The 13,451-nt window shown below is 39.1% G+C and overlaps 1 protein-coding gene across 6 annotated transcripts in view; it reads left to right on the top strand.

The window, feature by feature from the left end:
- The window catches only part of LOC309655011 (LIM zinc-binding domain-containing Nebulette-like), a 213,316-nt gene that overhangs the window by 148,861 nt on the left and 51,004 nt on the right, over window positions 1–13,451 (top strand). Inside the window, exon 4 of one of the 6 annotated variants that reach the window (XM_082449891.1) lies at window positions 11,557–11,667. The exons of the other annotated variants lie outside the window; for them this stretch is intronic. Coding sequence (XP_082306017.1) covers window positions 11,557–11,667 — 111 coding nt within the window. The remainder of the gene's footprint in view (window positions 1–11,556; window positions 11,668–13,451) is intronic. 6 annotated transcript variants of the gene reach the window in all.

The following is a 13,451-nucleotide window of genomic DNA, read 5'->3' as shown; positions in this document are numbered from 1 at the left end:
AATAAAAATAAGTAAAGTTATTATTTTTTAATCCATAGAAACCTTTGACAAATTGTAAGGTATTTTAAATACGATTAAGGCACATCAGTTTCTTCTTGTGTATTGGATGGCTTAAACCAAGAACAAGGTTTAAAATCAGACTATTTTTTTGAGCAAATCAAACAAAAGTATATTCATGCTGAAAGGCATTCTGAACAGCAGACCTCAGTTTTGTGAGAAGATATAGCCGTTTCGGTGTATTTGATGTAAAGTAGACTACTATGGGAAGGAAGTACCTTTAATGGCCTGGGTGTCCCCTCATAATTCTAGGGCTCTGGGCCATGATGGTGCAAGACAGTGGTACATGAACTGATTTTGCATTGTTCCAGGGAAGGGTCACCTAGAAGACTTGAACTCCCAAGGTTCATGATGAGTGTGAATGGGCCACGAATGCCGTTAGGCTTGGCTGAGTTATGAGCCAGGGGGCGCTGTTGTCCAAGCAGGGATTAGTTGTGGAAAGGAAGCTGGCCTTGGAGGGGGGAGTGCTCCCTTCTTAAGATTAAAGATGGAAGCGCGTTTTTGTTTTGTTTTTTACATATACTGTAAAGGAAAAAGAATTAGTACCACAAAGAGTAAGTGGGTTGAGACAGCAGTAAGAATTGCTGCTCACAGCATCTAGCTCGTAGCTAGCCTTATCCCCTCAGAGATAATTATTTTCAAACCGAGCAGCATTTGCAGAGACAGCTCCCAAACAGCTATGTCAGCTTTAGAATGTGTGAAAACTGCTCAAGAATAAACCATAAAAGTACGTTGTGGAAATTAAAAAAAAAAAAAAAAAAAAACAACTCAAGGATGTTTTGATATGTAGGGGTTATTAGCAACAGTTTACAAAAATATAGACGGAAAGTTGGGAATTCATTTCGTTTCCGCGGCGTCTTCCTGTTTATCTTCCTGATAGATTTGTCTCCTCGGTTACCATGGCGCTGCTCATTGGTATTCCTCGGCGTGCAGCGCTGCTGCGAATCCCTTCGTAATTGCACTGAGCTAGAGAATCTTTACTTTTTAGGCCTTGGCTCAAGCGCAGGGTCCGTTTTTCTTCTGTGTGGCAGCTTTAATCTTGCACCCAAATGACAGCTCCTGTCCTGCTCCTTTTGTCTCGCTGGCAGGATGGTCAAGCAACCACCTTCACATCTGATGCGATTACTGATCTGTTTCCTTCCCAGGAAGGCCGTGCTCCTTGTCCCCAGCCCTGGGGACTATAAACATCCTTTTTTCCCTGAGATCTGTGCTGCAGGCTCTGTCAGTCCTGTGCTCGCCTCCGGTTACCAGGAGGTGCTGGGCATTTTTCAGAGGGGGAATAACCATTCCCTTTCAAGAACATTTTCCTTTTGCGTTTCCCTGTCCTGACTTTCGGCCTTTGTTTCAAAGGTGGGGGGGTTCCCAGTGCCCTCAAGTTTCTCCAACCCGAGATGAGTGTGTGTGGTTGGCTATCAGGAGAGGTGTTTGTAAGTGAAGCACCCCTTGCTAATTGCTTTTATGAAGTTTGGCTTCTTAGATTATGGCGAGTGAAACCAATTATCTTGTATTGTGAATTTTGAAGGCAAAAAGACACTGAATTAGTGACATTTGAATCATCTTCCTATCTATCGATTACTGCAGTGATTTTCGAGGCTTAGATTAATGTATATTGTAGATGCAGTTACTCTTTTTGGATCCGATAGATTAGATTCAGCGAAAGATCCCTCTGGAGATGTGTTAACCATACTTTGCCTCTAGCTCCTCTTACATGGAGTCAGTTTCAAGTTCAAATACATTTTGTCTGATAAATTGACTGCATGTGGAGGAACTAAAGAGAGCAATTAGGTATGACGTTAAATAAATGACTTAGTGACAATGTATATTCCATTTAGGTCAGCACAGTTCAAAATGTGAGAAAACATGATTTAGCTGGCTGGACTGAAAGACAGTTTAAATTACTGGACGAGAAGAATCACTTTACCTTCTGAGGTTAGGTAATTGGAGATATATAATATTTATGGTGTTTGCTGTGAGATGATTCTGTTGTGAGATGGGTGCAGTTGTTTCTGTGCGTATTGTTTAATATGACAATGTGCTGGTCCAATCTTTATGCAGAATGGGTGTTACTTTTGGCCAAGGTGAGGGCGGGTGGGTGAGTGATATGAGGCTGAAGCCTGTTAAACCATGATAAGTGAATATATTTTGCGCGAGAGTTCATTAGGATGGCAGTGCCCTAGAGTAGGGAGTGGGCGACTTCTGTGGTTAATGGCAGTGTTTTCCTCCATTCTTCACCTCTCCCTTTTAGAATTGTATGCCCACATCTTTCCATGTGATTTTGTAGGAGCTTCCATTATAGGAGGTACTACTGCCCCATCGATGTTGGGCATGACCATGTGACTCATGTCAGTCGGTGGACTTAAGCAGACATGGTGCCCGCAGAGATCTTAGATGTGCTTCTGTGGTTGGCGTGGCCTCTGGTGCTCCTGCATCCACTATGGGAAGAATGCATTCTGGTTGGCTGCTGGCCTTAGGAGGACGTGGAGGCATGTGGAACAGAAGTGAACCCCACCTGAAACCTGGAGCCAAGCAGACTGTGACTTGCAGACCTGTGAGCAAGAAAAATAAATGCTTAGGATTGTAAGCCACTGACTTTTGGGCGAGTTTGTTATGAAGCATAATAGTGGAAATAGCTAGTAGATGTACATACTGAAAAAAAAACCCCCTGCCTTTGTAAGAATTTCATTTGGGTTAACAAGCTCCTTTTACATTCAGATCCTCATTTCCACATCCTTCGGAGGGTGTGGGTTATATCATTCATAACTTAGTGGTATCCTTTGGCTACAATGCAATGATGTCTTTTGCTGGTGAGATTTCATGACCAGAGGTTGCATGAATATATCCTCTTATATATTAATATAATTAGACACTCCTACTTAATTATGTATTGGGGGAATTTACATATTTTACAACTTATATGTAGGCTTTTTGATTGCTTTAAAAAGGAAATTTGAATGACTGAAAAATTCTGTAAAAGAGTTTTTAGTTGCATGTAATTAATTTCGCTATAGTTTGGGAGAAAATAAGTTTAATAGACCATATTAGGTAGCTCAAAGAAGGTGAGGACAGGAGAGACAGGTCTGGAGGCTAAGCTGATAGGGGCAGTGCTCTCAGAGTAAACCATGACTGTGTCAGCAAGGACCCTTTTATTTTTGTATCTGCTGATGGGACCTCACAGCTTCTGCTGCCTTAATGGGCTACTGGACCCTAGAACCTCTGCCACTCATGTCCCTGCTGCCCTGAGTCTGGGAACCTGTGTCATCACCCTTATTAGAAAAGATTCTGCTTCCTCAAGTTCTCTTCTGAATGAAAGGCTTTTATGAGTACAGCTCATTGGTGGTGCCTAGGTCACATGCCTGTATCCTAGCTGCAAGGGAGCCTGAGGAAGTGAGTTTATAGCTTCTACCTTAGGAAAGCAAGACTTAAAATGTGGAAAATTACTGAAACTTAGGTAAGTTGTTCAAAAGATACCGGGTAGTCATAAAGCTTGAAAAATGTCCATATAAATCCATAATATCTATTTTAAAACCAATCTTTAGTTACTGTTAATTGGTATTGTAACTTTAAAAAAGTGAAAATAAAGGTAGTTTATCCAATTAAAAATTTTTTTTAATTTTTTGGCCATGCCATGGGGCATGCAGGATTTTACTTCCTCGGCCAGGGATTGAACCTGCACCCCATGCAGTGCAAGTGTGGAGTCTTAACCACTGGACCACCAGGGAAGTCCCATATCCAATTTAAAAAAAAAAAATGAGCACTAGTATAAAACAAAATTGCAAAAGTACCTCTGGCCTTATAGGCATGTATTTCTCAACTGGGTACTTTCTTTAAAATATGCCAGAAAAACAAATATATCAAGTAGAAAAATTTTTTACATCAAAATCTCATTGATTTAGATTCCACTTACTCAAAATTTGTGATAATCAATTTGACTAAATTGGTTTATTAGTTTCACAATATGGCAGTGTTTATAACACTAAGTTAAAAAATTCTCAAACTTTAGAATCATCTATTTATGTACCATTCTATATACTTAATTTAACATTTTTCTTTTTCATCAAGCTGGTAGCATTGTTTGAGTTCCTTTAGGGCTTGGCAGTCATAAATCTACCTTTAAAAATCTACTATATAAACTGTTCATTAAGTCAGAGACTCAATTCCTCGTTGAGAACTGTGGGCACAGATACAGAAAGGTTGGTAAGTTTTTTGGTGGGGAAATGGAGAAAATGAAGTTTTCTTCTGAGTAGTTCCATTTCCACAGTGAAATGAAAAAGTTATCATTGAGAATAACTGGCCCAGGGACAGAGAAATTGTCAATAGAACAAAACAGAAGGCTCCCAGTTGGGGGAATGGCTGTAGGATGTTGGGGAGACAGAGGAGTGTGGAAATAGTTTTCCTGACTAGTGAGAAAGAGATGGACTTGGGACAAGTTGTAAGGTTGCCAGACACAGCGAGGGCCCAGTTGCAATGATCATATATTATTAAACTGAGATCAGATAGCACAGTTGTGTGTTTGTCTCTACCACGTTGGGCCTTTTGGGTGCAATGCAGAGTAGGCAAAGAGTTGGGTTTTTATGAGGGCTGGATTTTGCTAGGAGAGTACATCAGAGGAAGAGAGGGGGAAAGTATTTGAGGGTAGTTGCTGGGAAGAGATTGTAACAATGGGCCATAGAATCTAAGATATATGTAGAGGGCGTGAGGACATGGAGAGTGATGGACAGTAAGCAGTAGGTCAGTGGATTGGAAGTCCTGGTGAGGTCAGAGAATTGGTGGAGTTAAAGTATTGAGAAGAGGAGATGAAAAGTAAATGGCGCTGGGGATTGATGGAGAGGGTTGAAACAGCCTTTGGAGGTAGCACAGCTGTCGTCATCGTGCTCCAGGCTCTGGCCCTGGTAGTGGGAGGATGAGATGAGCGGAGGACAGAGACGAGCTGGTCAGGGAGTGCGGAGCCAGCATGTTGAGTGCACTGTATGAGTGACGTTGAGGTCCCTGAGAATGTTGGCAGAGTGGGAGTAGAGGGTGGCGTAGTGAGCCAGTGGTTAAACGAGGCGGCATGTTGGTGTGTTAGCTGTAGAAAGGCTGCAGTGGGGGTGTTACCCAGCAGCATGTAACGCAAAAGAGCTGGGAGGGAGGGAAGAATAAAGGCCTGGAAGCAGCAGTGGGCAGTAATGGGGCCACTCACCCTAGCTTTGTGGGGCCTGGGAGAAAATATTGCCATCACTTGAGGAGCTTCATGGAAAACAGTGTCCGTAGGACATAGCCAGGGTTTGGTTAGAATGAATCCTATGTATGTGTTTTAGTAAAAAAGCGGAAGCTAGCATGAGGAAGCAGTGACCTTCTTTATAGCTACGCCAGTAACGATCCTGTAGATAGTGTATATACAATTGCAGCAGCATGGTATAGTACCTTAGGAAAAGTAGACTGATTTTTATCCATTTAATCAGCATTTAGTCCAACCAGTACCTTAAAAATGTAGTATCAGGAATGAATTTTTAAATTAAAAATTAATAATGTTGCTTTGGGCTGGCTAATACAGGACTCCAAGATAGTAAGTCAATAGCATCTTTTTTTAGGGGGGGTGTTAATAACTCCCCATAATTGAATGAGATAAAAAGTTCTTTTAAATATAAAGCAGATGCTTGGATTTATTGTCCTGCTTCTTCATTTTAGTGTTTGGAAAAAGTATGATTTCACTTTTTCATTCTCATTTGTTTCATTTTAAATTTTCAAGTATGTTTTGGCTAAGATATATGATAGAAATTAATACTCAAGAGAAAACAAGGTTCTAGGTCATTTATCTAAACATATGTAACGAAATTATGAAACTTGGACTTGTTCATTGTAATTCGATGCTAGTTTACTTCAAGAACCTATAAATCATGTACTTGTGTGTATTTTGGTATATTAAGATAAGTAGAGAACCACAGAATTTATTTCTGAAAGTGATTTTAGATATCATTTAATTTAATCTTCCTTAAGCCATCGTTTAAGCTAATTAAACCATTGCAACGCCAGCACACTTGAAAGATGACTGGTGCTGGACTGCTTGTAATCCTCATATTAAGTTACCTCTGTTAGGATCTAACCCGAAAGTACTTTGGAAATTTTGAAAAGAAGAGAATAGTTATTGAATTATGTTCAGCTTAATTATTTTGCTTAGGTCAATGAAATATGTGACATTTCCATTACAGTTAGCCCTATTTTAAAGTGTGTATTTGTTTTTGAGTAGGCTGATCTGGTTTTTATAGCAACGGAATCAACTTTTGAACCGTTTGGTTTCTTTGCATTAGTTATATATATTATTTGTGAATTAGTAGATATATTACACATATATTTTTGTTATATGGATTATATAGATAATTATACATGTGGATTGTTTTGTATGAATAATATATATGGTATATATTATATGGTTATATTTTACTTATTTGGAGAAAGCGCATATACACAGCTACTTATATATTAGAACTTCGCAGGAGGACAGTGAATTTCGATGTATGATTGTCTCTGATCCCTCATTTAGCACTTCACCTGCTTTGTAGAGCAAGATCCGTTCCCCATGCTTGTAATGCTACTGGGTCAAGAATATACCGTTACCCTTAACCTGAAGGGATGTGCGTTTACACTTTTAATTTATTGCACAAATAATTTTATAACAGCAATAATGGAAATAAAATTCTGAAATCATGTAGAGGTGATCTGATGCATCAACATTTTAATTTTCCTTCCAGTCTTCTTATATATGGATGCATGCTTTTTAAAAAACATGATTTAGTCATAGCTTACATACATCTCTTTATTCAGCTCAGCTCTTTGCCCTGAATGTTGTATGTTTAGTGGAGATGAGTACTTGTAATTATGGAACATGGTTTTTTGTTTTGGTTTGGTTTGGTTTTTTTGTCAAATAGAACAGAAGAGTTTTTTCAATACTTTGGGTGTTTCTGACTAACCAAAATGAGTAGCAGGACTCGAGAAATTTTGCTGAAGCTCGTCTGATATTTAATTAGCACTTTAGTTTGAGATTTCATGGTAATAAAGTTGATCCATGTTCTGGTTTTTTTTGTGGGGATAATCTTATTTGAATGTCACAGAGTCTGATTTAAAAAAAATATTTTTTGAACACAATTTTCAGCGGGTGAAGTCACCTTCCTTCCGTGATCACCTTGCCCGTGGGGATGGAGTTGCCAGGATCCAGGGGAGACTGAGGGCATTATAGAAATGGGGGGCATTTTCTTTAGCGCATAAAACCAAGGTAGGAAAGGGCTGCATTGGACAAGAGCTCATCTTGCGTGGGAGGAGATTTCCCAGGGCTCCTTGTAAACCTTTGATGAAAGGAATGACCCTGGCTAATAGAATGCCCTCAATTCTTCTCTTTTCTTCTTAAAAAAAAAGTTGCATTTAAAGTTTGGTAGGGTAAAAATTTCTCATTGTCAAAACCTGATGAAACAAAGATGTCCTTCTTGGTCAAGTTGAAAACTTTTAGCAGTTTGTCACCTCTCTAGAAGTAATAGTTTTAGTTCAAAATTTTATTTTGTTCTATATGAAAAACACAAATAACATTCCATTCCACTAGATTATTTAGTTTTGTCCTCTGAACCCTGTCAAATAAACTGACAACTACATTGTTCGGGTAGCTTGGAAACAAATAATTTTGTTATTAAGTTGAAATAACATCATGATAACATCATGATAATTTGATTTAAAATGATGGTGGAAGTCAGTGTAGCTTTCACAAGTTTGATATTAGATTTTTACTGTGTGTTCTTTGTGTACCTGTTTTTAATATAATCTTTACTTTTTTTAAAAAGACGTTTGTAGAGTTTTTTTTTTTTTTTTTTTAAATTAAACTTTCTGTTGGATTTTTACATGTTTGCCTGGAAAGCGTTGATAGAAAGTGCTCTTTTCCCTCTTTATAAGTTTTGACTAAAAATTAATTGGGTGAGCTGTTTAATATTTTTACCTTTTGATAAATGACATGGATTTACAGAATAGATAAATTAAGGTAAATTACTTTCTCTTTAAGAAAGTAATTGCTCTAAAAGATTTTTAGAAACCAACTCTCTGAGGCATTTAAAGTAGGACTTGGTTAACTAAAGTATAACTTACGGTTAACCGTAAGAAACCAGTATTTCGTGGCATCTGATATGTTTAGGGATTTTTTCCTTGGCTGTGTGTATCATGTGTAGCATCTTTCTGGAGCCTCTCTTAGCAGAGGTAAGTGCATATGTCTCATTAGTTTGTGATGGGGCTGCCCAGTTGGCCCATTCAGCTTATTAATGAGGCCAAGGTTTGGGCTCTGTCCCTGGACAAGCCAGTTACTGTAATTTCTCTCTACCCTGTACACATTAGACTGCACTAGTTATCACTGGATGCCTGTGAATCCTTAGGAACAGATATTTTGGGCACAAGTCTTTGCAATTTGAGAACAACTGTTATGTTTATTGCTATGGAGAACTGGAGTGATTAAGGAAAGAGGTTTTTTCCCAAGTTCGGTGTTACGGTTAGCCAAAGGTTAATCAGAAAACTCCCTTTATTTCTCTGATGAGTTTTGAAAAGAATTCTAAAATATATTGAAACTAAGCCATGGTTGAAGTTTAGTGCACATTTTTGCATTAGAATAGAAGCACAGTCATTATATTTTTATTTGGTGCTTATTATAAGCTGTCTCAGGATAATTGTTCTCACCGTCTTTCATGGTTAATTCTCTAGATGATTTTATAAAAGGAAGCTCAAATATTTAGCGTTCTACAAGACCTACTGAGATCATCTAGTTTAATTTTCTCACCTTACCAAGTGGAGAGAGATGATCCTCAGGGAACCTGCTAAGGTCACATAGCTTGTTAGGCCCAGCTCCAAGTTTACAATGCAAGTTCCTTCACCAGCTTGACCCACTCCCTGCAACGCTGTTTCCAGGGAGTGGGGTTTCTACCCACCTGGAATATCAGCTTCCAGCCTTAGCATTTTCCTTATTCTTTACTTAAATCAGCTTATGGTTGGCCCTCCGTATCTGTGGGTTTGCATCCATGGATATGGAGGGCCGACTGTAAGGGACTTGAGGACCTTTGGATTTGGCTATCCACGAGGGGTCCTAGAACCAATCCCCCTCAGATACCCAGGTATGACTGTATAGTTAAAACATTAGTGAGTATTGTGAGATCTTACCGTGAAGCATTTTAAGTTTATTGTCGATCTGCTCAGATCTACGTAAAACTTGGCATTCTTTCTTACTTAAGACATAATTGTCCTCATATGAGAATTTATTGTTTCTTTATGTGGGCATTTCTAAACAAAACTGTTATTGAAAAAGAAAATATCAAAATGACTAGAAAAAACAAAAGATAGGAAAGATTTTGGAGGGGGGAGGAGATAGTAAGAACTTTTGAATACTTACTATGTGCTAAGTAATTCAAAAGGGTATAAATGGGATGCTTGGCAGTTCCTGTTCGTAAGTTTTTAGGAATTCTGCATAATGGAGAAAACACCTTTCAACAGAAATACCAGGCATACACAGCTAAATCACAGTTATCTTGTTTTCAATCATTTTGTGGAATTATCTCCTCTTCAGAAAATAGTTTTAAATAATATTTTTGTTATATTATTGTTTGCTTTGCTTAAGTGTGGTTTTCACTAGTATCTCAAATAGTGACATCCCAGCAAATTCTGGAATACAGAATTCTTGCTCAAGTTTAACTGTTCTTTACTTATCTGCAGTCAGTTGGGGAAGAGGACTCCCATTTGAGGAGTTGTTAAAAAATATATTCAGGGACCTCCCTGGTGGCACAGTGGTTAAGAATCTGCCTGCCAGTGCAGGGGACACGGGTTGGAGTCCTGGCCTGGGAAGATCCTGTATGCCACAGAGCAACTAAGCCCATGCACCACAACTGCCGAGCCTGTGCTGTAGAGCCCGTGAACCACAACTCCTGAGCCCGCGTGCCACAACTACTGCAGCCGGTGCGCCTAGAGCCCGTGCACTGCAACAAGAGAAGCCACCGCAGTGAGAAGCCTGTGCACTGCAACAAAGAGTAGCCCCCAGCTCGCAGCAACTAGAGGAAAACCCGCGGGCAGCAACGAAGACCCAATGCAGCCAAAAATAAATAAATAAATTAAAAAAAATTTTAAACAGTGTTTTACGATTTTTTTTGTTTGTTTCTTTAACTACACAATGGATTGCCAAACCACATGCAGATGATTGGCAGGTATCTGCTTTTTGAGATTATCGGAACCACTTTTCTGTTGGTGTGTATAATTGAGCTTTGATCACAAACAGCTGTGTTAAGTCTTAGCCCAACAGATGACAGGTATGATACTGAGAGGAAGGTAATCTGGAAGGCTCTAAAACCCATTTTGAAATTTTATCCACTAACAAAATGTATATTAATTAAGACTTTTTTTTGTTGCAAGTGCCAGAAAACTCAACCACACCTTGCTTTAGAATTGTTGGCTCAGGTGCCTGAAGAGCCCAAGGGTGAAACTGGTTTTAGGGCAGGGCTGCCTATAGGGGCTCAGAGGGTTTTGCTGAGGCCCAGTTTCTCTCCATCTCTTAATCCTGTGTCTTCTGTGACAACTCAGTTTTCAGGCTGGCTTACCTATGTGGCCGAAAGGCAGCTGCCATATGTTCAGCCTACATCTCTGTAGGTGCCAGTTCAGTGAAAAAGAGGCCCCCACCAATGGTCAATGATCTCACTGTTTCTCTCTGGTCCTGATTGGATATTGTGTCAGTGGTTGAACAAATCAAGGGGACTGCACTGTACTGTCTGGCCACTTCCAAGTCACATAATCTACCCTTGTAGAGAGCTGGGGAGAGCTGAGTTCTCAAAAGAAAGTAAGGGTGTTATACCAAAAGAAGGGGTGATGGATGCTGGGTGGTCAGAGAATAACAAAATAGCGACCACAATATAGGTGATAATTTGTGCTTTCCACCTCATAAAGTAATCATTATGTGATTTTGCATTTACTGTGAAATGTCATAGAATCTTTCACTTCATAATACGAGCAAGGGAGTGAGATAAACTACTTTTCTCTTTCTGTAAAACTAACGTTAAAATGCCTTTTGGTGGACGGCTGGTATTAGTATTTGAAGCCACTTTCGGCAGACTGTCTCTCCAGTAGGACTTGTCCCTGAACCAATAAGACTATTTTTGAATGTTATGTGTCCTGTAGGCCTTGCTCCTTTCAGCACATGAGGTTTGAGCTTGTTCCCATGTAGTAAGACAGTAAATGAAATCACCTGTGTGTTAAAGTTAGGGCAATCCACAGGATGTCAGTGTGGTAAGAGGCTTCAGTGGAATGTCTGAACCGTTCTGATCAGACTTGGGGAAATGTGAAAGTCTTGCCTCTTAGAAGGGAGAAATAATAAATTTGAAATATGCTCCATCTATAAGACGATTCAAAAAGTATTGATACCTAAATAGAAAATAACTCTAACTCTTGCTAACAAAAGCAGCAAGGAGAGCTGGGATCTGGGGCAGGACCTGCTAAGCCTCTAACCAAAGCCACTTCTAGCTTTCAGGGTGGTGCCGGCAGTGCGTAGATCCTTGTCATGACCCTGGCGTTGAGGTGGGAGAGGCCGTCTCTGTGTTAGTGGCCCCCGCTGACAGTTTGCTGAGTTTACCAGTAAGGGTACTGGTGAATGGTGGTCATCTCCACTGCTGCCCACGATAGCCCTGCTCTCTACACTGTATGTACGTAACCTCAATGAATATACTGTAGACGCGCTGTAGATGCTGGTGCATCTGCCCGTTTCCATTTCTTCTTTCTTCTCCAGCTGCTTTTCTTTCAATTTCTTTTCCACTATTTCAAGCACTCAATTTTTTCCTTCTTTTTCCTGGTTCTCTCTTTTCTGAGCTTAGTGATCACTAAAGCTGGACAGAGGTATCACTTAGCCTGTTCAGAGATGACCTTTGGATCTTTTGGCCGTGACCAACCCCAGCACTGTATATGACTGTATTTGCTGTTAATGCGGTAGGTTTCATCACATGTAGCCAAAACAGGTCTATCTCGGTTCATAATCATAACACTACGTACACATCTCCAACACCCCTTTTATCGCAGGGATTTGCTATGTGAAATCAAGCCTGAGTTTTTGTTACAGTAATTGATCAAGAGTATTTATTGGTGACAGAATATGGGATAAATATGCAAAGTATGGGCCATTCTTATCAATAATGAAAATAGTGACATCATATCTACCTTTATCTTTGCCACGATGACTTTATTTCTCAATAAAAGGGAAATTACTACAAGACTGGGTCTGAAGAGCTAGTTAGCACAAGCAGTGTGGTAAAGAAAGTTGCTTCATTCTCCTTTAAAATTTTTTTGAATGGCATGTGTATTTTATTCATTTTAAATTTTTGTCAGAGTTTCAAAGTACATAACTTATGATTTTAATAAGATACAGCAGTCCCCTCTGTACTTCTTCCTATCTCTAATTCCTTCTCTCCAGAGACAGCCACTTGTAAGCCTTTGATTTTCTTTCTGGCACCGGTCTATTCTATATATTGCTATTTGTAAGCTTAAAATTTTTTTAGATGTTATCTACTGACTTATTGATATGGAAGAAGAAGATTTATTCTTTGTTAAACCACCCCGCCCGATCCACCCAATATAGTTATGTCACATTTTTTTGGTTATTCAGTATCCTTTGTTTACAGGCAGACCCCAGGGATATGGTGGGTTGGGTGCCACAATAAAATGAATATTGCAATAAAGTGAGTCACACGAATTTTTGGTTTTCTAGTGCATGTAAAATTTATGTTTACACTATGCTGAAGTGTGCAATAGCATTATGGCTAAAAAAATATAGATACCTTAATTAAGAAATACATTTTTGATAAAAAGTGCTACCCATCACTGAGCCTTCAATGAGTCATAATAGTAACATCAGAGATCACTGATCAGAGATCATCATAATAAATATGAAAATTATGAAAAAGTTTGAAACATTACAAGAATTACCAAAATGTGACACAGAGATATAAAGTGAACAGATACTGTTGGAAAAATGGCGCTGATAGACTTGCTTGAAGCAGGGTTGCCACAAACCTCCAATTTGTAAAAAAATGTAATATCCATGAAGTGCAGTAAAGCAAAGGGCAATAAAATGAGGTATGCCTGTATTTGGACTATTAAATATTGTTCCTGGCTGAGCCAATGAATGTACTATGATTATACTTTCTTTCTTGAAAACCTTTTTTCTTTTTTCCTAGAGTTGCTAATTTCTTTTGTCCCTACTTTATCTCCACACTCTGATAGTCTTAAAAGTCCTTTCACTAGATCTACATGCATTAGGTAATCTATCAATTCTATAATTTTTTTCTTGAGATGTTCCTCCCAGAGCTTTTTGTCTCCTACTCTAATCTGGACTGCTTTCTCTCTGAGTTTGTTGAATAGCTTTGTCC

The sequence above is a fragment of the Balaenoptera physalus genome, assembly GCF_965194825.1.
Source record: "Balaenoptera physalus genome assembly, chromosome: 2".
Taxonomy (NCBI): domain Eukaryota; kingdom Metazoa; phylum Chordata; class Mammalia; order Artiodactyla; family Balaenopteridae; genus Balaenoptera; species Balaenoptera physalus.
This window is presented reverse-complemented; position numbering and strand designations above follow the sequence as displayed.